Source organism: Geotrypetes seraphini, chromosome 7, assembly GCF_902459505.1.
Source record: "Geotrypetes seraphini chromosome 7, aGeoSer1.1, whole genome shotgun sequence".
In the NCBI taxonomy this organism is placed as follows: Eukaryota; Metazoa; Chordata; class Amphibia; order Gymnophiona; family Dermophiidae; genus Geotrypetes; species Geotrypetes seraphini.
Genome location: NC_047090.1, coordinates 165,356,376 through 165,379,993, shown reverse-complemented (window position 1 = coordinate 165,379,993; position 23,618 = coordinate 165,356,376). Strand labels below are relative to the sequence as shown.

Here is a 23,618-nt window from a genome sequence, read left to right as displayed (position 1 = left end):
CCCCGACTCCCCGACACGATCGGGGCAAGAGGGAGCCCAAGCCCTCTTGCCCCCCGACTCCCCGACACGATCGGGGCAAGAGGGAGCCCAAGCCCTCTTGCCCCCCCGACTCCCCGACACGATCGGGGCAAGAGGGAGCCCAAGCCCTCTTGCCACTCCCCCCGACTCCCCGACACGATCGGGGCAAGAGGGAGCCCAAGCCCTCTTGCCCCCCCCCGACTCCCCGACACGATCGGGGCAAGAGGGAGCCCAAGCCCTCTTGCCCCGCCGATTCCCCAACTCCCCGACAATATCGGGCCAGGAGGGAGCCCAAGTCCTCCTGGCCACGGCGACCCCCTAACCCCACCCTGCACTACATTACGGGCAGGAGGGATCCCAGGCCCTCCTGCCCTCGACGCAAACCCCCCCTCCCCCCAACGACCGCCCCCCCCAAGAACCTCCGACCGCCCCCCCAGCCGACCTGCGACCCCCCTGGCCGACCCCCACGACACCCCCAACCCCCTTCCCCGTACCTTTCTGTAGTTGGCCGGACAGACGGGAGCCAAACCCGCCTGTCCGGCAGGCAGCCAACGACGGAATGAGGCCGGATTGGCCCATCCGTCCCAAAGCTCCGCCTACTGGTGGGGCCTAAGGCGCCTGGGCCAATCAGAATAGGCCCGGGAGCCTTAGGTCCCTCCTGGGGGCAGGGCCTGAGGCACATGGTCGGGTTGGGCCCATGTGCCTCAGGCCCCGCCCCCAGGAGGGACCTAAGGCTCCCGGGCCTATTCTGATTGGCCCAGGCGCCTTAGGCCCCACCAGTAGGCGGAGCTTTGGGACGGATGGGCCAATCCGGCCTCATTCCGTCGTTGGCTGCCTGCCGGACAGGCGGGTTTGGCTCCCGTCTGTCCGGCCAACTACAGAAAGGTACGGGGAAGGGGGTTGGGGGTGTCGTGGGGGTCGGCCAGGGGGGTCGCGGGTCGGCTGGGGGGCGGTCGGAGGTTCTTGGGGGGGGGCGGTCGTTGGGGGGAGGGGGGGTTTGCGTCGAGGGCAGGAGGGCCTGGGATCCCTCCTGCCCGTAATGTAGTGCAGGGTGGGGTTAGGGGGTCGCCGTGGCCAGGAGGACTTGGGCCCCCTCCTGGCCCGATCGTGTCGGGGAGTCGGGGGGGCAAGAGGGCTTGGGCTCCCTCTTGCCCCGATCGTGTCGGGGAGTCGGGGGGGCAAGAGGGCTTGAGCTCCCTCTTGCCCCGATCGTGTCGGGGAGTCGGGGGGGCAAGAGGGCTTGGGCTCCCTCTTGCCCCGATCGTGTCGGGGAGTCGGGGGGGCAAGAGGGCTTGAGCTCCCTCTTGCCCCGATCGTGTCGGGGAGTCGGGGGGGGCAAGAGGGAGCCAGGCGGAGAGAGGGCAGTTAAGGATGCAGCTCGGGCGACTTCGTTGTGTGAAACGAAGTTCGTTGTACGAATCAAGACATAAAGTTCGTTGTGCGCAGCGTTCGCTGTGCGAGGCGTCCGTTATGCGAGGCACCACTGTACTTTATAAAAACTATTTTACTTGTCAATATTGCTCCATGTACACAGTGATAAACAGTATGTACTTTTACACAATGTGTGTGTTGACTTGGAAGGTGTTCAGACAGTGTTGCAAAGTTTGTATGAAAGTGCAATTACTTGTCATCTGGGACAGTACTTAGAGAATGACACAGGGACAAAGTTTGTCTCTGCAGGCTCTGTCCCTGCCCCATCCCCACAGACTCTATTCCCATCCCCGTATAGTCTGTCCTCGTTTCCACAAGCTTCGAACACTTATGATTTTATATTTAAATCTTTTAAAGTTATAAAAAGGGACAATATTCTATACAACTTATTAAATTTATTTATTAAAAAATTTATATACCGCATACAACTATGCGGTTTCCAAGTCACATACATAAAATCTTGTTTCCCTACGATTTCCACATATAACGTAGACATGTCAGGACAACATTATAGACATCTCCCCCAATATAATATATCAAAAAGCAAGACAAAACCACATACACATCAAATCAAATGATCAGTTCTAAGGTAGATAGCCACACCAATTCACATTAGCATACTTTTTATATAAATCACAAATACAGCTTCCTATTTTGATCTAGTTTTGGTACAACCTTCCCAGAGATTCGGTTGCCTATGTTTTTACATCATCTGGGAAGGTAATTTGATTGTCTTTCAGAAATGAGAGAAAGCAAACATGAATTTAGTCAAGGGAAGTCTTGCCTCACCAATGTACTGCATTTCTTTGAAGGGGTGACTGAACATGTGGATAAAGGTGAGCCAGTTGATACCATGTTGTCCTTTTATGGATTAAGAACTGGTTGAAAGATGGAAAACAGAGAGTAGGTTTAAATGGTTAATATTCTCAATGGAGAAGGGTAAATAGTGGGTTTCACCAAAAAACCCAAATGCAGGAATGAGAAAGAAGACAATCAAATTCTAGGTCCAATACCTCTCTCAGACATTTCAAATTCTTGTCAAAGACTCAAATCCATTGAACATTTCTCGCATCAATGATATTGTTATAACTTGTACTACAAATTGTATAAGGGGAGAGCCTTTATACAATTTGTAGTACAAGTTATAATAATATTATTGATGCAAGAAATGTTCAGTGGATTTGAGTCTTTGACAAGAATTTGAAACTTCTGAGAGAGGTTTTGGACCTAGTAAATAGTGGGGTTCCCCAGGGGTCTGTGTTGATAACACAAAGTTGTTCAAAGTTGATAAATCGCAAGAGGGTTGTGAAAAATTGCAAGAGGATCTTGTGAGACAGGGAAACTGGGTGTCAGAATGGCAGCGGCTATGTGGTGAGCGACTAACGAAGCCATGAAATTCTCAAAATTGCTTTGCCACATGGAGACCAAGCACCTTGCATTAAAAGACAAGACTTTGGAGTTTTTCAAAAGAAAAAAACATGAATTTGAAGAGCAGAAGCAATTTTTTAAGGCCACCACTTCAGTAAATGTATCTGCACTGAAAGCATCATTCTTAGTGGCTGACCGCATTGCCAAAGCTAAGAAGCCCTTTACAATTGGTGAAGAGTTGATCCTGCCTGCTGCTAAGGACATTTGCCGTGAACTTTTAGGAGCAGTTACAGCTTAAAAGGTGGCCGATATTCCTCTTTCAGCTAGCACTGTAACCAGATGAATTGATGAAATAGCAGAGGATATTGAGGCATGGTGGTACGCAATCCAGGTTGATGAGTCTACTGATGTAGATAAGGCAACAGTGCTTGTTTTTGTGCGATATAACTTTTATTTTTCGCTCCATTAGATGCACCTGACCATAAGATGCACCCTAAATTTAGAGGAGGAAAACAAGGAAAAAACCATTTTAAACCAAATTCTCCCTGCCAGGCTCTGCACCCAACCTCGCGCTCCTTTGCCAGGCTTTGTTCCCGCTGCCTGCCAGGCTCTGTACCCTGTCCCCCCTCTGGTGGTCTAGTGGTAGGCCGGGACAGGGCAGGCAGGCCTAGTGGCTGGCAGTCAGGTAGGGAAGGGTGGGTAGAGAGGTAGGCCTTTTCCCCCCCCCCAAACCCGGCAGGCAGCAGGAAAGCCCCGGCCTCTTCCTCCCAGGCAGGCCCCGGCCTCTCCCTCCCAGCCAGGCAGCAGGCAGGCCCTGGTTTCTCACTCCCTACCCCCCAGGCAAGCAGCAGGCAGGCCCCAGCCCTCTTCTCCTTCACCCCCCCCCCCCCCCCGCACGTACCTTTTTTTTTTTTTAACTTCTGGCTCCTTACTTGCTGAGAGCAGCACAAAAGGGTTGCTGGCTGCCTGGTCCCTGCCGCTTCTGCCGAGAACGGCAAACATGGCTGCCTCCTTTCTGCTCTCTCACGGCATAGCAGCACACCAGGTTTTCTGCCTGGTTCCACGCTGCTTCCCACGAGAACTCAGTTCTCGCGGGAAGTGGCACGAGACCAGGCTGGCAGCCTGGTGTGCCATGAGAGCAGAAGAGGAGGCAACCACGTTTGCCGTTCTCCGTGGAAGTGGTGGGGACCAGGCAGCCAGCAACCCTTGTGCGCCACTCTCAGCAAGTAAAGCGCCAGAAGTAAAAAAAAAAAGGAAAGGTATGCACCGGGGGGAGGGGGGGAGGGCCGGCAAGAAAGGGAGGGTGGCAGCATTAAAATAAGTTAATGGGGGGAGGGGTGCTTTGGGTATTTGCTCCATTAGATGCACTCTTATTTCCATCCACTTTTTGGGGGAAAGAAAGTGCATTTAATGGAGCGAAAAATACGGTATTTTTCAGGAGGATGTGCATGAGGATATGTTATGCGCACTTTTGTTGCCAACCAACACCACAGCTGCAGAGCTGTTCAAGTCTTTGAAAACGGAATTGGTCACTTTGTGTTGGTGTATGCACAGATGGACCGGCTGCCATGACTGGCCGTCTTTCTGGTTTCACTACTCGAGTCAAGGAGGTTGCTTCTGAATTTGACTCTACGCATTGTGTCATTCATAGAGAAATGCTGGCTAGCCGAAAAATGTCAGCTGAACTTAATGTTTTGCAGGATGTGATTAAAATGATCAATCACATTTAAAATACATGCCCTAAATTCACTTCTTTTTGCGTAGCTCTGTGAGGAGATGGATGCAGAGTATACACATCTTCTCTTATACACATAAATGAGATAGCTTTCTATAGATCACTGACCAGAGTTTTTGAGTTACGAGAGCCGCTCCAGAGATTTTTTTCAGATAAACATTCATCACTGGCAGCACATTTTAGTGATACAGGATGAGTCACAAAACTTGCCTACTTGTGTGACATATTCAGCTTGGTCAACAAATTTAATCTGTCATTTCAGGAAAGATTGACCACTGTTCAAGTTGGCAGATAAAGTGGCGGCATTCAAAGCCAAACTTGATTTATGGAGCCGACATGTTTCAAATGTTAGCAGAGGTTGTTAAAGATACGAAGCCAGGGCCTTCTTTCTCCTAGCTGGTGTATGATCACCTATATCAGCTTTCAATAGAGTTTGAGCATTATTTCCAAACCATAAAAGACCCCCGAAATGGGAAGGAATGGATCTGTGACACATTTATGAACAAGCCAAGTGAATCGACTCTGTGCTTGAAGAGAATCAACTACTTGAGGTTGCAAATGATGGTGGCCTTAAAAGTATGTTTCAGACAACTTCAAATCTTTATAAGTTTTGGAATAAAGTCAAGGAGGAATATCCTGAGGTTGCCACAAAAGCACTGAAAAGTCTGCTTCAATTTCCAACGTCCTATTTTTGTGAGGCAGCGTTTTCTGCAGTGACAGCAACCAAAACGAGATTGCGGAGTAGACTGAACATAAGCAATATACTTCGCGTGTCACTGTCTTCCATCATCCCCAGATGGGATCGTCTGGTTGCAGAAAAACAAGCTCAGGGCTCCCACTGATTCTGCATTATGGTAAGTTATATAATTTCTATTATGATATTATAATTTAATAATAATAGAAATGTAATATATATTGTATATAAAACTGCCCTACAAACCTGCCCCAAATCCTCCCCCCTTACCAGTCCCTGGAAAAATTTGTTTCTATAAAAGTGGTCCTTGGTGTCAAAAAGGTTGGGGACCACTGATTTAAATCCAAAAGCAGCTTCTGCAGTGGTTTGTTTGTTTTTGGTTTTTTTAAATCATTGAATTCAGTTGCCAATTAAGATGAGACTAGTATCAATATGTAAAAATGATGACACTTGCCAATTAAGATGAGACTAGTATCAATATGTAAAAATGATGACACAAGTTTTTAGAGTATGACACAGGAACAAAGTTTGTCCCTGTCTTTGCTCTACCCCTGCAGGCTCTGTCCCTATCCCGCGGTTAACCATGGATACCCAACCCTGTGTCATTCTCTAGTAGTACGTACCATCCTGAACAAGCGAGTATTATCCCTTACCAGCAGATGGAGGTAGAGAAAAAAAACTAGCTCAGTGGAAATACCCAGTATTTTTTTTGCTACCTTCTGATGCTCCTGGTCTCTGGCCTAGCTCCATGCTCTGCTGGCTGAAACCACACAGCATGGCTCAGCCTAATGACTGTTCTAGTGCAATAGGTGTGTCATTCTGGACAGTAGGGTATTCTCCCTATTCTCATGAGTCATGTAGAAGGAATCCACTCCAGGTTTTCAACTCTTCATCCGTCTACTGAGAGCTCGCCTGCCCCCTTCAGTTTTTCCTTCTGTATGCGAGTTAGAAGGTGTCTTTGATCTGCTCTGTATATTTTTTTTATTATTTTCAGTATGTGTTGTTTTTACGGCTATCGGTGTACCAGAGCTCCCCAGTGTGGGGGAAAAACTCTTCCTGCTTGGAGAAGAAGCAAATATGGGTCTGCAACTGGCAGGTTTATCACTTGGGGACCTATTTGGCCAGCCTCCAGAAAACATTATGGATCTTGGGGTCCATAACCCTAGTAGCTTAGCTCTTCTACTGAATTACAGGGGCTTGAGCACAGGCTGTTGTGCATTAGAGGTTTGCATGGGAATGGGGATTGCGGGAATCCTGCGGGTCCCATGTGAACCCAGATCTACAGGACTCCCTCGGGGATCCCCCACAGGCTCACGGGACTTCTACAGGGATGGAACTGGGGTTCCCGAGGCCTGAAAGAGAATTAGTAGAAGATAGACAAAAGCAGAAACTGGGACCGAAATGATGGAAAACAAAATGTCCCACCAGCTACAGCAAGGGAGATGTTCATTTTGAGGGGGCTAAACTCAAAGTGGGAGGCCCTGCCCCCTCTCATGGTTATGCCACCAATTGTGTTTAGTACAAAATGGAGTACTTGCTGAGTTTGTTTTGGGGGTTTCCAGTTCAGTTTTGGCACATTTTTCTTATGCAACCATTGTCCTGAAAAGTGCCTCTCAATTCTGCTTTAAATGATTTTGATGCTATATTGTTGGGTTTTAATGCAGCAATGAGTAAAGAATCAATTTATGGATCTTGGAAGGATCTCTCACAAGTTTCCTAAGCCAGATGCTGGAACCAGATTTGTTTGATCTACAGATATGAGCTTTATAGAATTCACCTGTTTGCCTTCCCCTCGCTAAAACTTTGTCACCTCAAAAGATTCCTAGACAAAACCTTTGCCTTCCAAGCAGCCAAGCTGAACTCATGGCTTGCCCAAATGATTCTCGAGGCCCCCACTTACCTCGGCTTCAGAAAATCACTTAAAACTTACCTTTTTAGGGAACATGACCCCTAAGGAACCCCCAATCTTCTTTACTCTTCGCCCCCCCAATTCGCCCCTTGCTCTCACCCTCCTCTACGATAGCTGCTCCTTTCCCGACCTCCCCCAATCCCCCTCCCTCCTCTATCAAGTTCGGTTAAATTTGTTATATAGCTGATAAATTGCTGTAAATCTGCTGCCAACGCAGATCCTAATCTAACTGATGTAAACCGCCTAGAACTCGCTGGGTATGGCGGTATATAAGAATAAATTATTATTATTATTATATTGCCGACTCTTATTATTTTTAAGAAGAAATAGTCAACCCTACAGTCACATGACCTAATGTCTATTCTTTCCGGTGATGCATGCATCTCTTATTTCTGTTCACTGTTATTTATTTATATTATATCTTATTGTTGGTTTAAATAAACTAAGACTTAAAAAAAAAATCAAAATTGTCAGAAGTAATTGCTGCTTTATATGGGGACAGGTAACTTTTATTGGGGGGACAGGCGGGGACGGAGGAGATTCCTCGCAGGGTCGGGCAAGGATGGAGGAGATTCCTTTCTATCCCCATGCAACTCTATTGTGAATCCGCAAGGGGCTCAGCAGGGCTCTTTGGGGTGCCAGCTGTGTTTTTGCCTGCCTCCCCCATCCCCCCCACCCCCACATGCGCGGTTCTACGGGATTGAGGATCTGAATTTCAGTCCAACTGGCAACCTGAAGATCTCGACATCTGAGGATTTGCTGATTAAGGCAGAGTTTCTTCTCCCATATCCATCTACTACTTAGAGCTGAGGCAAGCTGCAGCACCTTTAGAACACGTCATAGTGAGTAAGGCTATTACAGTCTACAAAATTGGGGTCTGAAAATCCTGTTTTTAAAGGTTTCTGCCACTTTCTATAGGATCCCCAACCTCTAAAATCTAGTTTTCTGGGTGTTTTTACTTGTCTATTTTGAGCCGTTTTTTTGTGCTAAAATATGCTGCTGTGGCCATCTTGGATTGCCTGATTTTATTATTTTTTTTTTTTTTTCAAAGTTCTCCAGAACCTTCAACTTGCCTCATTTTGCTACAAAACTGGCAGGGAAGACGTCCTTGGGCTCTTTTACACCAAATTCATTCCAGATTTGCTCTGGATGGTCTCTTGAAGACCTTGCGCCACATGCTGTGCAGCATGTGAAAGGGGGTGGAAACATCTGACTTAGCCTCCCCTTTGGTCTCTCAGGCTGAGGATCCATTGGATCCCTTCTACAGCCCAGGAATAGCAGCACACCTAAGTGCAAGAGCGTAGAAGCTGCAGATTTACATAGAAGGGATTTGCTGCCGCCTAGTAATGCCTTTTTTCCTGAATTTGTTAATTTGATGTTGAGCTTATTTGGATAGCTGGGATACTCATATAAATTCTGGCAGTGAGCCAAGGGTCGCACAGTGGGGCTTCAGTTCCCAGGGTGCATTGGCGGCATTGCCAGAAATTGACCAGGATCCTGTGGACCTTTCTAACAGGGGTTCGGAAGTCGAGGGGTCAGTCTGTATGCCTTTGCTCTCAGAGCACATCATTCCTGCTGGGAGATATAGAGTTGCATACAGGAGTGAGTTTGCAGGACTGCTAATATGAGTGTTAGTCACGGAGCACTGGGATGCTCCTGAGGGGTCTTAAAAGGTAGCCAAAAACAAGGTCGACACAGGAGTGCCAACAGATATTCACTCAGCCTAAGATTGTTCTTTGGTAGCTCAAGTAACCAAGAGCACCTCCGTTCCAAGTGAGGAAGATGTAGTATTAAAGGATACACTTGATTACGGAGTGGATGTGGTTCTAAAATGGCAGTTCAAAGCTTTGTCTTAGGAATTGAAGCAGCTACAGCAGCCTCATTTGTAGCAGTGCTTGTCATACCAACATGCGTAGGCTCACCCTGGCAGAGGGCGAGCTTTTGCCCCAACTTATGCTAGCAGGGGAGGATTTTGTGGCCGATGCTTTCTACGACATCATCGGTGTCATGAGCAAAGTTGCGGTTTATTTCATTTCAGCCCACAAAATAATCTGGATCAGGCAGTGAGTGGGATATTTTGGCTCCAAGGCTACCCTCAGCAGACTCCCTTTCAAAGGACAGATGTTGTACAGAAAGGGTCTATGAATTGATGGCCAGCTCTTCCTGACAGCAGGTCGTGAGCCTCTAGAGGTTCTGGGCGGTCTAATTTTCATAATTCCAGTTCTCAAGGGGAGCCTCATCTCTGAGATCCTGTCAAAGATTATGGCAGAGATTCACAAGCCTCCAGTTCTTGTCCCACTTCAACTTCTAAGTAAGCACTATAATGCCAGGGCCAAAGCTTTCCTTCTGAAGAAGATGACTTGTGTCATATTCTGAGGTCTGGGCGCAAATCTCATCAGACTGCTGGGTGCTTGAGATCATTCGGGAATGGTAAAAGCTCAGTTTTGTCCATCCCTTAACAGACTGATTTGTGGATTTCCCTGGTGGGGCTCCCAGAAAAGGCATGTAGAGTCTTAGCAACAGTACAGAAGCTTGGAGAAATTCAGGCCATAAAACCAGTGTTGCCAGAAGAATCAGACTTGGGCAGATACTCCATATATTTTATAGTGCCCAAGACAGGTTCAGAAGATTGGAAACCCAGCCTAGATATCGCACATGTCAGCAAGGCCCTGAAGATTCCCTGCTTTCGCATGGAAACTATGCGGCCAGTTATCACAACAGTAGCTGTGGGAGAATTTTAGTTTCCCTAGACTTGAGGAAAGCCTTCCTGCACATTCCCATGTTTCAGGAGCACAGGAGGTTCCTGAGATGCCATGTGCAAGAGAGACATTGTCATTTCTCGGTGTTCCCTTATGGTCTGGCACCAGCATCTCCCACATTCACCAAGGTGATGATGGTGGTAGCAGTTCATCTCTGCTGGCAGAATTGCAAGTGCATCTATACCTAGATGACTGGCTGATCAGAGCTCCATCGTACTTGGAAGAAGAACAGGAAATTACTCAAGTGGTCCAGGTCTTACAGAGCCGGGGCTGGATTGTAAATGTTTGAAAGAGCCAACTAGTTCATCCCAATCCCTGGAATAGCTGGGAGTTTTAGTCAATACGGCGAAGGCCATGTCTGTTATCCAGAGGCATGCAGACAGAAGTTTTGCACTCAGATTTCAGACATGGCCAAGCCAGCTCTGTTAGCATGGCACTATCTCCAAGTGCTAGATTCCATGTCAGCCGCTATACAAGGATATGGGTCCTTTGGCGATGGCTCACATGTGGCCTCTCCAGAGCGCAACTGTTGCTGCGATGGCCCTCGTAATCAGATTTGCTTCAAATGACACTCCGTGGCCTCTGGATTCCTGTAGCAGTATAAGTTGATGGCTTCATCCATAGTCATAATTACAGGGTATGCCTCTTAGAATAACTTTGTGGGCGATTCTCACAAGAGATGCCAGCCTGTTCGGCTGGGGAGGCCACTGCATTGGGTTCCAAGACCAGGGGAAGTGGTCAGCCTCCCAAAGAAAGTGGTCCAAATTGGAGCTTTGGGTCATTCGGTTGGCATTACAGAAGTTGGAGAAATTCTGGAAGGGTAATGCTACAGCGATGGCATATGTCAATAGCTAAGGAGGCACCAAGAGTGCGCAGCTAAGCCTTAAAGTCCACTTAGTGTTCCAATGGGCAGAGATGCACCTACAGGCGATCTCCATAGTGCATGTGGGAGAGGGGTGGGTGGACAAAGTCCAGTCTGATTACCTCAGTAGGCAGACATTAGATCCAGGAGAATGGGTATTATCTGCAGCAGCGTTCTAGTCCAGTGGTCCCCAACCCTATCCTGGAGGACCACCAGGCCAATCGGGTTTTCTGGCTAGCCCTAATGAATATGCATGGCGCAGATTTGCATGCCTGTCACTTCAATTATATGCAAATCTTTCATATGCATTTTCATTAGGGCTAGCCTGAAAACCCGATTGGCCTGGTTGTCCTCTAGGACAGGGTTGGGACCACTGCTCTAGTCCATCATTCTTCGATGGGGTTGGCCAAATTTCGATTTAATGACTACAGCAAGGAACAAGAAGGTGGACTGTTTCTTTGTTTGAAGATCCGAGCCAGGGAGTGAAGGCCGTGGTCAAAGAGCGAGCCGTTGTACGTGTTTCCTCCATGACCCATGATAGGACTGATACTTCACAGGATAGCAAACCACCCAGAAAGTGTGCTCCTCATGGCTCTGGATTGGTTGCGCAGGTTGTGATGTACGAACCTAGTGCATCTTTAGAGGGACAAAGGTCTCGGTACTCAGGTTCAGCCCAATCTTCTGTCCCAGTGACCAGTAGTCATAGATCCAGATCGCTTTGATCTTATGGCATGGCTCTTAACCGTGCAATGGTAATGCATAAAGGATATTCAGAAGTAGTCATTGCTACTCTCAGAGCCAAAAAGCCTACAACAGTCTCCGCTTATTTTAAGGCATGGGAGACTTTTTTCAGCACTGGTTCACAATAGTTAAGGTGGATCTGTTAGTGCACCAATCTTGGTGATGCTGGCTTTCTCAAATGGTGGGTCTCTCGTGTTTTAGAGCCCAAGAATGCAAAGCACCCCTGGCTTCTCAGCCAAACATATCCAGATTGCTAAAAGTGACACTAAAACTCAAACCACCAGTAAAGCATCCATTTCCATTGTGGAACTTTAATGTGGTTTTGCACAACCTCAGTCAGGCTCTGTGTGAGCCTAATCAAGAAGTGTCTGTGATGAACCGTACCATCAAGACAGCTCTCCTTGTGGCTATTATGTCAGTGAGAAGAGTCTCGGAGCTGCAGGTACTGCGGTGCAGGGAGGCCTTCCTCAAGCTCTCAGAGGTAGGAGTTCATCTACACATCGTCCCGTCCTTTTTGCCGAAGGTCGTTTTGGCGTTTCATGTCAATCAAGAAGTAAGATTACCAGCATTTCAGACCACAAGGTCAAAGGAAAAGGATCAGACTCTGAGAAAGCTAGATGTGAGGAGAGTCCTCTTACGGCAGGGCAGGGGTCTCAAAGTCCCTCCTTGAGGGCCGTAATCCAGTCGGGTTTTCAGGATTTCTCCAGTGAATATGCATGAGATCTATATGCATGCACTGCTTTCAATGCATATTCATTGAGGAAATCCTGAAAACCCGACTGGATTGCGGCCCTCAAGGAGGGACTTTGAGATCCCTGTCTTACGGTATCTAGAGGTTACTAATGAGTTCTGACTGTCTGACCATCTGTTTATGCTCGCCAGTCAGGCTGGATGCGGTAGACTGGAGTCCTAAGCTACCAATTTAAGATGGATTTGCAAGGCCATCTCATCATATTTTGTCTGTGCAAGAAATTGCTGGTCTCCTTGGAAGTGCATTCGACAAGGAGCGTGACTTCGTGGATAGAAGCTTGAGCAGTTTCGCCCGTGGAGATTTGTAGGGCAGCGACCTGGCCACACTGCATATGATTTCCAAGTTCAATAGAGTGGACATGGCAGCACAGGAGGACACTGTATTTGTGTCTTCTGATTTACTAGCAGGTGCAGAATTTCCACCCTAGATTTCTGGGACTATTTTGTACCTCCCAACTTTCCAGAATGACAAACCTATTTCACTAGAAAAAGAGATTAGATTCTTGCCTTACTCATGTTTTCTAGTAGATAGGTGTGTCATTCTGGAGCTCTGCTCTGTTGGTTATTTCTCCGTCTGCCTGCTCTCTCAGATAGTTCAAGTTAAAGCTGAGATTTTGAGGTCAGCCCTCAAGGGTATGAAGAATAATATATTGCTATACCACATTGATGAATGTTTGAATTCCATAAATGTTTCTGATAGGTATGATTATTTCAAAATTTGGATTGTTCCATTGCAATGTTAAATATGTTTGTTATACTTTTTAGAACAGCACTGTATTTTGGAGAGTCTTCCCAAACCCCTCCTTCTTATGTGTATCTATTTATGGTATAAACTGAAGGGGACAGCAGAGCCCTTGGTAGAAGGGTGAGGAGTTGAAAACCTGGAATGCATTCCTTCTGCACAGCTCACAAGCATAGGGAGAATACCCTACTGTCCAGAATGACGCTGCTATTTACTAGAAAAGATATTAGCAAGATAAGAACCTAATTTCTGTATCTTGGGTTACTTCTTAAAACATTTAACTTACCTTTTTCAGGAGACAAAAACAAAATTCAGAAGCTGGTTCAAATGGCTTGGACTTTTGTAAATGACAGGTAAGGGTTTCTGTAAGATTGTGCTTCAGATTGGGTCATGTTTGGCATTTGCATGAAGATTAAGCCAACAACAGTTGCCACAGTTTTTCTAGAATTCTCTCATCCTCAAAAATGATTTTAAGAGGAAAATGCCACTGACAAGCAAGTTAATCCTAATTTTAAAGTAGTGTTTCAAAACTCCTGAAATGTAGCCATGTCTCCCTCATGCTTGAACTTCTAGTGCAGTGTCACGCAAACTTTTTGACACCACAGCACATTTAAACTTGGTGCCGCGGCTGGAGGGCATCCAGAAGTGTACAGATGTCAACACAATGACGTCACGCACATATGTAATGTTATCATGTGAACGTCCGCACATGTGTGGAGGTCCTCCAGCTGTGCCCCTGAGCCTATTTCTATGCCAGTAGGAGTTACTGACTTAGGAGAGGTGCGGGGAGAGGAGAGATGCTGGCACTGGCTGACAGCCTACAGGATGTGCCTCTCGCTATGAGTGGCATGTCCTGAAAGCATTCAGCCAGCGCTGGTGTCTCGCTGCACACAGTTTGCGATACACTGTTCTAGTGAATGATAGCTTTCCTCATCTTAACTTTCCTCTTAATTGCTTATTTTTCAGGGGAAAGTTCTGACTATCTGCTGTCCTTCATAAGCTGTAGAAAATGGGAATGAATGTTTTTTTTTATTTTGTTTTGTTTTTTTGACAGTCATGTACTTTGACAAAAGATATATTTGCTCTTCCATAGTACAGTTCTCCCTTCGTATTCGCTGTGATAGGGGATTAACAACCGCAAATACAGAAAAAACGCAAATAACTTTTTTATATGTTGTTCGCTGTTTCTATTAAAAACCATCGTGAATATGGTGAAACCGCGAATAATATGGTGGGAGAGGCAAAACACGATGATGAAAGTGCTGGGAATCAGTGATTTCTCTATGCAAGCTGATGTAATTTGGGGGGAGGAGCCATCAAGCTAAAAAACGTGAATAATCGAAACCGCGATTGCTGAAATCGCAAATATGGAGGGAGAAGTGTACAGGCAGATCTGCTGTCTGGTAGCACCAGTAAAACTATAATCCCACCCTTAGATTAAAGAAATGTCTGCCAAATTTCTTGGATTTTGCATCTATTTGAACCTGTTTTGTGCCTTGGGTACCACCCCGATGTTTGAAACCTTCACTGAAGTTCAGTATCTTGCAAATAGTCCACTTGGAAATCTGCAAGGGCCGGTCTTCTTTCATATAGCACCTGAGTCTTTTCTATCCACTGCCCTTTTTCCCACATATTAAACATACATAGCCCTGTTTTAGAAATGTCATAGAATTGAGATGTGCAGGTCAGTGCCTGTTCTGAAAATACATTAAAATGAATGTTTGTGTTGCTTAAACATCCATTTTAGAGGGGAAAATGCATATAATATTGATGGGTACAAAGCTAGCACTGGGTAGCTTTGTGATATTAGCAACATAATTGATTATCCTGATGCTGTCACAGTGACCAGACTCCCTTGCCAATGTGGCATTTGGAAGAGGACAAAAACCACTGGGGGATTAAGGCCCCCCCCCCACAGTCTCTAGTGGAGTGCTGCTCAATATAACTGTTTCCCAAATCCTAAATATGTTGGTAGCAGGTATAACACTCAATGTCAGTTATTTAGGATGTAGATGTTTATTCCTCTTTTATAAACTTTCCATTTGATGGCACTTGGGTTCGATAGGCAAATATCACGGCTTTGTAAAATAGGGACGTAGATATTTATGCAAGATTAACATTTTAAATATCGGTTAATGCACAAATGTAAAACGAGGGCCTAGTAACTGGTGGCATGTCCCTGTCTGCTTCATCAACCTGCCCATCAAGGTAAGAGATTACACACTTCTGGGCCCTGGTTGTGTGAAGGTCATTTAAGTGTGTGTTTCATTGCAACTATCTGTTTTGCATGTTCATTCTTATTTTGCCTACCATGACAGTGTTTTTTGGGGGTTTTCTTTTTCTCAATCTGTAATTTTAGTTTGTGTACTACACTGTCCCTGCAGTGGGAGCCTGAGATAATAGCAGTTGCAGTCATGTATCTGGCGGGTCGCTTGTGTAAGTTTGAGATTCAGGAATGGACCTCCAAACCCATGTACAGAAGATGGTGGGAGCAGTTTGTTCAGGACGTGCCGGTTGATGTTCTTGAAGGTACCAGTGTTAGCTTGTGTGTTGAATTACCTCTGGTGAAAGCATGGATGGGAGTGTTTGTTCAGGCTGCTTTATTTTCTGAATTTTCAGCAATCTTTTTTTGACTTTCCAGTAATCCAAAACTAAGTTCATCTCCCAATTGAGTTCAAATTTGCCTTTTTTTTTGGGGGGGGGAAAGGGGGGATGTGGACAAGTATTGAAATAATGTCAAATGCTATACAAGTGGAGTATACTGGTGTTCTATAAATATCACTTTCTTTTGGGTACTGAAAATGCAAAGTGCTGAGAGTAAATTGTATAAGGGCATCTTGGTACAGAAATTATTACTTACACCATGTAAAAGGAAGGCATATACATTAGCACATTTAGTAAATGTTGCAATGCAGTGCATAACTTTTAGTTATGTGCTTAAGTGTGGGACCAGCTTATGCTGTACCCATGTTTCTAGTGCAAAAAGGATACGAGTCTTGAACCAGTGTGTTCTTCTCCTTTAATCACAAGTCTTTGTAGAAGACATCGTCTACCTTTTTCTCTCAGCTCCACCTCCTGTATCTCTGGGCTGTGCTTTACCTCCTCAGTTTTTCCTTCTACAAGCAAGTTGTAAGATGTCTTTCTACTCTGTATTAGATTTTTTTAAAAAATTTCAAACTGTGAAGCTTGTGATGGGACTTTGAGACCCCTGCTCTAAGGCCTCTAGTTCCAGGTGGATTTGTGCAGTTATTGCTTCAAGTGTATATTGGGTGGTAAACTATCACTAATCACTGAGAGCATACTCTACGAGGGATGTTTCAAGGGAATAAAAATTTAAAATGTTTAACAAATACTAGGACAAAGACAAAAACAAGCAAACATGAGACAAAAGGACTGAGGGGAGAACTACAATATAATCAAAAAAGAATACAATTATAGATAATACAAAAGGGAGTGGAAAAGGCTATTCAGGGCTGCCATTACAGAATCTGAAGAGAAGCTACAAGTCAATGAACGAAAGCGTCTTTATACAAGAAGGTTTTTGGAGCTCCTTTGAATTTATCAATATTTGATTCTTCCCTGAGATTGGGAGGTAGAGAGTTCCAAATTAGTGGCACTGTTAAACAGCAAATGAAGTTGTATGATGCATATGAAAGGTCTTGAGGGAGGGAACGAAGATTAAATTTTGAGTAGAAGATCTTGGTTTCTAGAGAGGGTGTGCGGAATGGGCAGCGTTCCGGGCAGTGTTGCCTGAGGAAATTTGTAGGGCGGCTACATGGTCCACCCTCCTTACTTTTGTGAACTTCTACAGAGTTGAGGTGGCCACATGAAAGGACTTCACTTTTGGGTCTTCGGTGCCCACAGCAGGCTCAACTGCCTTGCCCTAGACTCGGGGGACTGCTTTGGTACATCCCACTGACCAAAGACTCGTATGCCTTTTACATTAGAAGGGAAGATTAGGTTCTTACTTCAATAATCTTCTTTCTAGTAGAAGGGTATATGACACTTGAAGGCCCACCCTGCCAGATTTCAGTAAGCCTGCTTATGGGCTCAGATATGTATGTATTTCCGGATGTTGGTGTTTGTTGGCAGACAGATCCGAAGAGTACTGATTTATCTCTCTGGTTCAATAAGAGAAGCAAGAAACTGGAGAGTTCCATAAGTGTTAGTGCTGGTTGTTTGTTCATTTCTATCTTGTTTTCAGTTATGATTACATTGGCATTGACTTGTTGCAGATCAGAACAGAAAATGTTTGGTCTGGGAGTACCCCATATTCCTCCTTATTTCGCTTCATATAGGAATTTTCAACTGCTTTGATATGAACTGAGGAGATGGGGCACAGCCCCGAGATGCAGGAGGCAGAGCTGAGAGAAAAAGGTAGATGATGCCTTCTACAAATTTGCAACTATAAAGCGAATAACACACTGATTCAAGACTCATATTATCGAGGTAAGAACCTAATCTTCTCATATGCCTCCTTGTAGTTGTGCTCTTTGCAGGTTGAGCACTAAACTTGTAGAAAACCACTTGGCTCTCAATGACATTTAAACGCATAACCAATGGTATTCTATAATCTTAGCACACAAATGGTACTTGCATTTAAGCACTAAGATTACAGAATGAGGGGTTAATTATTGCATATTTAAATGTATCACTGGAGGGCACTTAAAGGAGATCATACTCCAAATGCCCTGGCTTAGGAGTGAGGTTCATTTACTGTCGTGGTATGTGCAAAAATAACCTATATGGAAAAATTGCCTCTGAGGGAAACGATTCCACAGGGGACTGGGCAAGAGTTTAAGTGCAGTGGAAATACCACTAACTAAAACTGACATAGAAACATTCTGGAAAATAGGTTAGGAAGAGCCCCAAGCTGGAAGAGCCCTGGTCCAGATGGATTGACCAATTTGAGGCTCAAACAATTAAGATTGGGCAGACTGGACGGACCATTCAGGTCTTTATCTGCCTTTATCTACTATGTTACTATATATTGCTCCAAGAAGACCCAACAAATTGTGAAAATTATTTGGTCAGGAAGCCAGAATTGACACCAAAGGGGGAGATGCAAGTAACATTCTTTTTTTAAAAAAAATCTTTATTCATTTTCAAAAATTACAACAAGTGTACAACAATCATTCATAAATATCTTAATAAATTATGGACCTATTATTTGTCTACCTGTGGTCTATAAGCTGTTCACTGCACTAAGTACAATGAAATACACAATCATATTGACTAATATCAGGTAATAAGTAGGGAGCATATGGAATAGAGGACCAGTTAATGTTAAATAAAGTCATTATGACCAGTGCTAAAAAAAAAATAGAGTGGGACTCTGTTGCAAGGATTAACTATAAGAGTCTTTGACGGAAACCCACATTCCTGTATAATATATTGTCTTGAAATGTACAAAATAAACTCAGGATTGATTGAATACATATATTTCACTATAAATATGCAGCAAACCACACTCCATCTGCAAGATAAGAACATAAGCAGTGCCTCTGCCGGGTCAGACCAGAGGTCCATCCCGCCCAGCAGTCCGCCCCCGCGGCGGCCCAACAGGTCATGACCTGCCTTAATCACCAGAAGGGGCCCCCTTGCCCTCTAGGTTTCTCATCGAAGTCCTATCTTCCCATCAATGTCCTAACCCTCCGGCCTTGCACCTGCACGACCTGGTGAGCTGTCTATACTTATGCAACACCCCAGCACCTCCCTCAGTACCCCACGATCCCCTTTTCCCTCAGGAATCTGTCCAATCCCTGTTTGAATCCCTGTACTGTACTCTGCCGGATCACTTCCTCCGGGAGCGCATTCCATTTGTCCACGACCCTTTGGGTGAAGAAAAACTTCCTTGCATTTGATTTGAACCTATCTCCCTTCAGTTTCTCTGAGTGCCCCCTCGTACCTGTCGTCCCTTTTAGTCTGAAGAACCTGTCCCTGTCCACCCTCTCTATGCCCCTAAGTATTTTGAAGGTCTCAATCATATCCCCCCTGAGCCTCCTCTTTTCCAGAGAGAAGAGCCCCAGTTTATCCAGCCTCTCAGCATATGGGCAGTTTTCCAGCCCTCTTACCAGTTTCGTTGCCCTCCTTTGGACTCTCTCAAGAACTCTCTCAAGATACAGATGGACTATTTGTCCTTCTTGACATCAAGATCCAGTGGACATATTTCAAGGAGACTTCCTGTCCCTGCTTCTGTTTTGTTTGGCATTTTTAATCCACCGAGTACTCTTATTAATTCTTTGGGCTACGGATTCAGTCTTACGCCTAAATATGTTGCCAGTTCCAATGACCAGCATTTTAGTGGAACAACTTCAAGTAGTCAAGGCTTCTCTGATGGCAAGATCACTTTTTTTAGTCTGGACAAATGTGTAAGGCAACTTTTCCCTTAAGAAAAAGTTGAACAAAACCGAAAATCTCCTTCTGAATGATATCTGTGAGATAAAGGAACTTGAACAGAAAGGTGCCTATAAATATCAAGATGTGGAGGACCGAGCAACAATTAAGCAGCAATCATGATGGAGAGAGAGAGTCAATAAAGAACATTATAGGAGAATAAAATTGCTATTGAAGGATGTATTAACATCAAGAAATGCAGGCCATTAGTCAGCTGGTAATTCTAATACAGCTTTGATATTGTAGATAGGCCTCTTAGTCTTTTGAAAAACTGAATATGCAAATGAGAAAATGCCTCCATGCCCACAAGGTCATTTATAGAAATCGTGTAGAAGAGTGACCTAGTGGTTAGAGTGGTTGCCTCCGCACCCTGAGGTTGTGAGTTCAATTCCCATTACAGCTCCTTGTGACTCTGGGCAAGTCACTTAACATTTCTTTGCCCCAGGTGCAAAATATGTAAACCGCTTCGATTGTAACCATACAGAAAAATTGGTATATCAAGTTCTGTCTCCTTTAATTATATACCAAGACTCTATATCCCCAGAGGAATGGGTCTCATATTTCTATCAAGCTACTGCTGTGGGCCTCCAGGCTTATTTAATGGCATCGTTTGATCCAAATGGACAAAGTGTGTTGAGATATTAGAGAAATTCCAGAATCCATTTCCATTATTAAACTTTCTCAAGCATTTGGAAAAGTAGAAGGAATAGGTGAGAATTTACCAGCACTGATAGGGAGAGAAGAAAGCAAGCAAGCAACAGAATTTGTGAAGGAAGGAAAAAAAAATCTCTTCAAGGAAATAAACCAGCAAGTAAGATACAAGGATTAAATACATAAGTACAGTGGGAAATGCAAAATATTACTCCAAGAACCATTTGTTTATCAAAATCAGATACATGAATGGTTAAGGAGAGGTGAATTGAAACTTAAAGATGAGCGATTGATTGTTGCAGCCCAGGATAGCAAATTAAGGACAAGGTGGTTTATTGCAAGCATAGAAAAAGCTGGTGCAACAGACAAATGCAGATTCTGAAGGCAGGAGCTGGAACTTGTCTGCCATCTTGTGAAGTTCTGATGGCTGACATCATACAGAAAGGTGCAATAAGGTGTCGCATCTCATTCATTGGAAGCTTTGTAAATACTTAAGAGAATTATGGAGAATAAAGAGGTGATCACCTGGGAAATCCTCATACCATCAGTCTTGGAGATATTGCCATGGAAGATAGCTCAAAATAGTAGTTGGCATATTGCTTTTTTTTTCTACTTGGTTATATTCCTCTATCACTCGTTTCTTTTAGTCCTCCTTTTGCATAAAAATAATGTGTGTGCCTTTTTACTGTTGCAAATCCCTTTTAATTTCCTCACCTCAGATCTGCTGATTTCATACATTATCTGTCTGTTTGGTGTGATGCTTACCTAACATTGTTTTTTTGAGGAACCCACTAGTTCCCCCCCCCCCCCACACACTTTTTATTTTTTTTTCCAGCTCAGAAACCATGCTGGGATTATGTAGGGTTTTACCCCCCCACCACTAATTTTAATAAATGCCAACTTTCTCCCTAGTATAAACTTTGCACATGGACACCGAGGCCCATATTCTATAAACGGTGCCTTAACTTAGGCGCCTAAGTTAAGAGGGAAATGTAGTTTAAGAGGTCTTTCTTTAAAAGAGATTTCCAGACGCCTACCAGCACCTAACACCTAATAAGTGTGAATAATGCTGGAAGTGGCATTAGGCGCCAGTAGGTGCCTTCGAAGGCTTCATTCACATCAAAGGTAGGTGCTGGAAATGTAGGTCTTGAAAGTCCTGGCCTACATTTCTGGTACCTACCTTTACCAGATGCGCAGTTCTCTAAACCACTTTGTCGCAAACTTAATCTTGAGGCTGGAGGGCACCTGGAAATGCGCAGATGTCCTGAGCCTCCTATTACCACCAGGTGGGGGGGGTTGCTTCAGAAGGAGAGGTTGAGGAGAAGGAACTGGCGCCGGCTATATGACTACAGGATGTGCCTCTCGCTGCGAGAGGCACATCCTGGAAGCAGTCAGCTGACATCTCTCCTCGTTGGCATCTCGGGCCACACAGTTTGCGATATACTGCTCTAAACAGTGCCGTTGCATGATTGACATGCAGTCATCAGCCTCTGAAAATGGCGCTGTTTAGAGAATCGGCCTGACTGCCAAATGAGACCAACTGGAGATTTTACGGTTCTTGAAGACTCAGAATAATTATAGTAAAGAATTGAATTAGATGGTGAAAGTAATTTCCTTACGAGTGCTGTTCTATCCATTGTATTTATTGGCAGTTTGGTGTTCTCTGTGCTGTGTGTTTTAATGGGCATTTTAATTTATTGCTATAGATATCTGTCATCAGATCTTAGATCTCTACTCACAAGGGAAACAGCAAATGCCCCATCATGCACAGCAACTCCAGCCATTGGCACCACCACTGCAGGCATCTCAAGTCCCACCAATAATTGCACAGTCCCAGAGCTCGGAGCCACCACAGCCACAAGCGAAGGATCCACAGCCACAACCGCAACCACTGCCTCCAGCACCAAGCCAGCAGCCATCCAAAAAACCCTCTCCCCAGCCTAGCCCTCCCAGACAGATGAAGCGGCCAGCGGTCAGTTTCCACATGCAAATTCTTGTGCCTTTACTTCTAATTCTATGTTTAGACAGATTACTTAAGTTCAATAGAAATCAGAAAAATAAGGTTTTTTTGCAATCAGCTGCATATTGTTTGGAATTGACGAGCTGTGTAATGATCTGTATTGCAGTAGTAGGTATGAATTTGCTTGAACTAGAAGAATATGTAAGCCAGGATTCAAATTTGGCTCAAGCTTCTTATGCCCTTGAGCAAAGTAATTCACCTCCATTGAAAACTTAGAGGCCATTTTACTAAGCTGTGTTAGGCAACTAACGTATTCCTAATATACTGTAGTTTAAAATGGCCTTTCACTAGGCACATTCCAGGCATTCTATGTGAAGTGCCAAATGTGACCGAGGATGCATTTTTACGCTAATCAATTAGTGCAAGTACATCACTGCCCGCTAGTGCTGCCCAATTCACGATTCGAATTGATTCACCGAATCGAATCAGGTGAATCAATTCGAATCGATTCAATTTTTAAAAAAATCGGCCTCCCGATTCAATGGCCGACCCTTCCCCCGTGCCTTCCTAAAGCAGGAGCTGCAGCGCTGCCTCTTGCTGGCCGTCCACTGCTGCTCCTGCTTGAGGGGGGAGGGTCAGTCAGAAAGGCCTCCCCCAGCTTGCCCGCTCTTGTATCCACCCAGCTTCCCCGCTCTTACCTCCTTACCACTAATAGGGCAGCTTGCGGGCTCGCTGGTGTTATAGCGATCCCTGCAGCTGCCCGTGGTCCTCAGCGGCACATTCTTCCTGCTACGTCCTGCCCCTGCTCTGACGTCAGGGGCAGGATCGCGGCAGAGAGAACGTGCCGCTGAGGACCATGGGCAGCTGCAGGGATCGCTATAACACCAGGCTGCGGAGGGAGCAGGCGTTCGTTCACAGCGGGGCGAGGGGGTAGGAGAAAATGTGCCTTCGCGGCAGGGGGGAGCAGGCCTTGGTGGGGGGAGCTGGCATTCGCAGCAGGGGGGAGCAGACCTTGGTGGGGGGAGCAGGCCTTCGCAGCGGGGAAGAAGAGAGAAAGTGCCTTCGTGGGGGGAACAGGTCTTCGGCAGGGAGCAGGCTTTCAGGACAGGGAGGCAGGCCTGTGCAAAGGGAGAAGGAGGAAGAGCTCCTTTGGCAGCGGGGAGGCAGGCCTGTGCAGAGGGAGGAGGAGGAGGAAGGAGTAAGAGAGGGGAGGGGAGATACCAGACCTGGGGTGAAGTGAAGGGAGGAAAGAGAACAAACCCAAAAGAGGGGGAAGAAAGCAGAGGAGAGGTGCTGGGCTAATGGGGAGAGAGGGAGAGAGAAATGCAAGACCACAAGAGGAAGGGTACAAGAGGGACAGATACTGCTCCAAAGTAGGTGGGCAGGGTGCAGGATGGCAGGAGAGATAGTAGGAGAAAGCCTGTACCTGAGGAAGGGGATACAGGAGGTAAGGAAGAGAGAAAGAAGAAGCTGGATATGGGGAGAGATAAGATGCTGGGCATGGAGGGAGCATAGGAGAGGAGAATAGGGTCACAGAAGAGAGATGCTGGATGAAAGGGTAGATGAGAAAAGGAGAGATGGTGAATCTGTGGATGGTGGGGT

At 45.5% G+C, this 23,618-nt stretch overlaps 1 protein-coding gene across 2 annotated transcripts in view; it reads left to right on the top strand.

The window, feature by feature from the left end:
• The window catches only part of CCNK (cyclin K), a 75,871-nt gene that overhangs the window by 25,224 nt on the left and 27,029 nt on the right, over positions 1-23,618 (top strand). For both annotated transcript variants that reach the window (XM_033950696.1, XM_033950695.1), the window contains 3 exons: positions 13,305-13,362; positions 15,369-15,538; positions 21,763-22,028. In XM_033950696.1, coding sequence (XP_033806587.1) covers positions 13,305-13,362; positions 15,369-15,538; positions 21,763-22,028 — 494 coding nt within the window. The remainder of the gene's footprint in view (positions 1-13,304; positions 13,363-15,368; positions 15,539-21,762; positions 22,029-23,618) is intronic.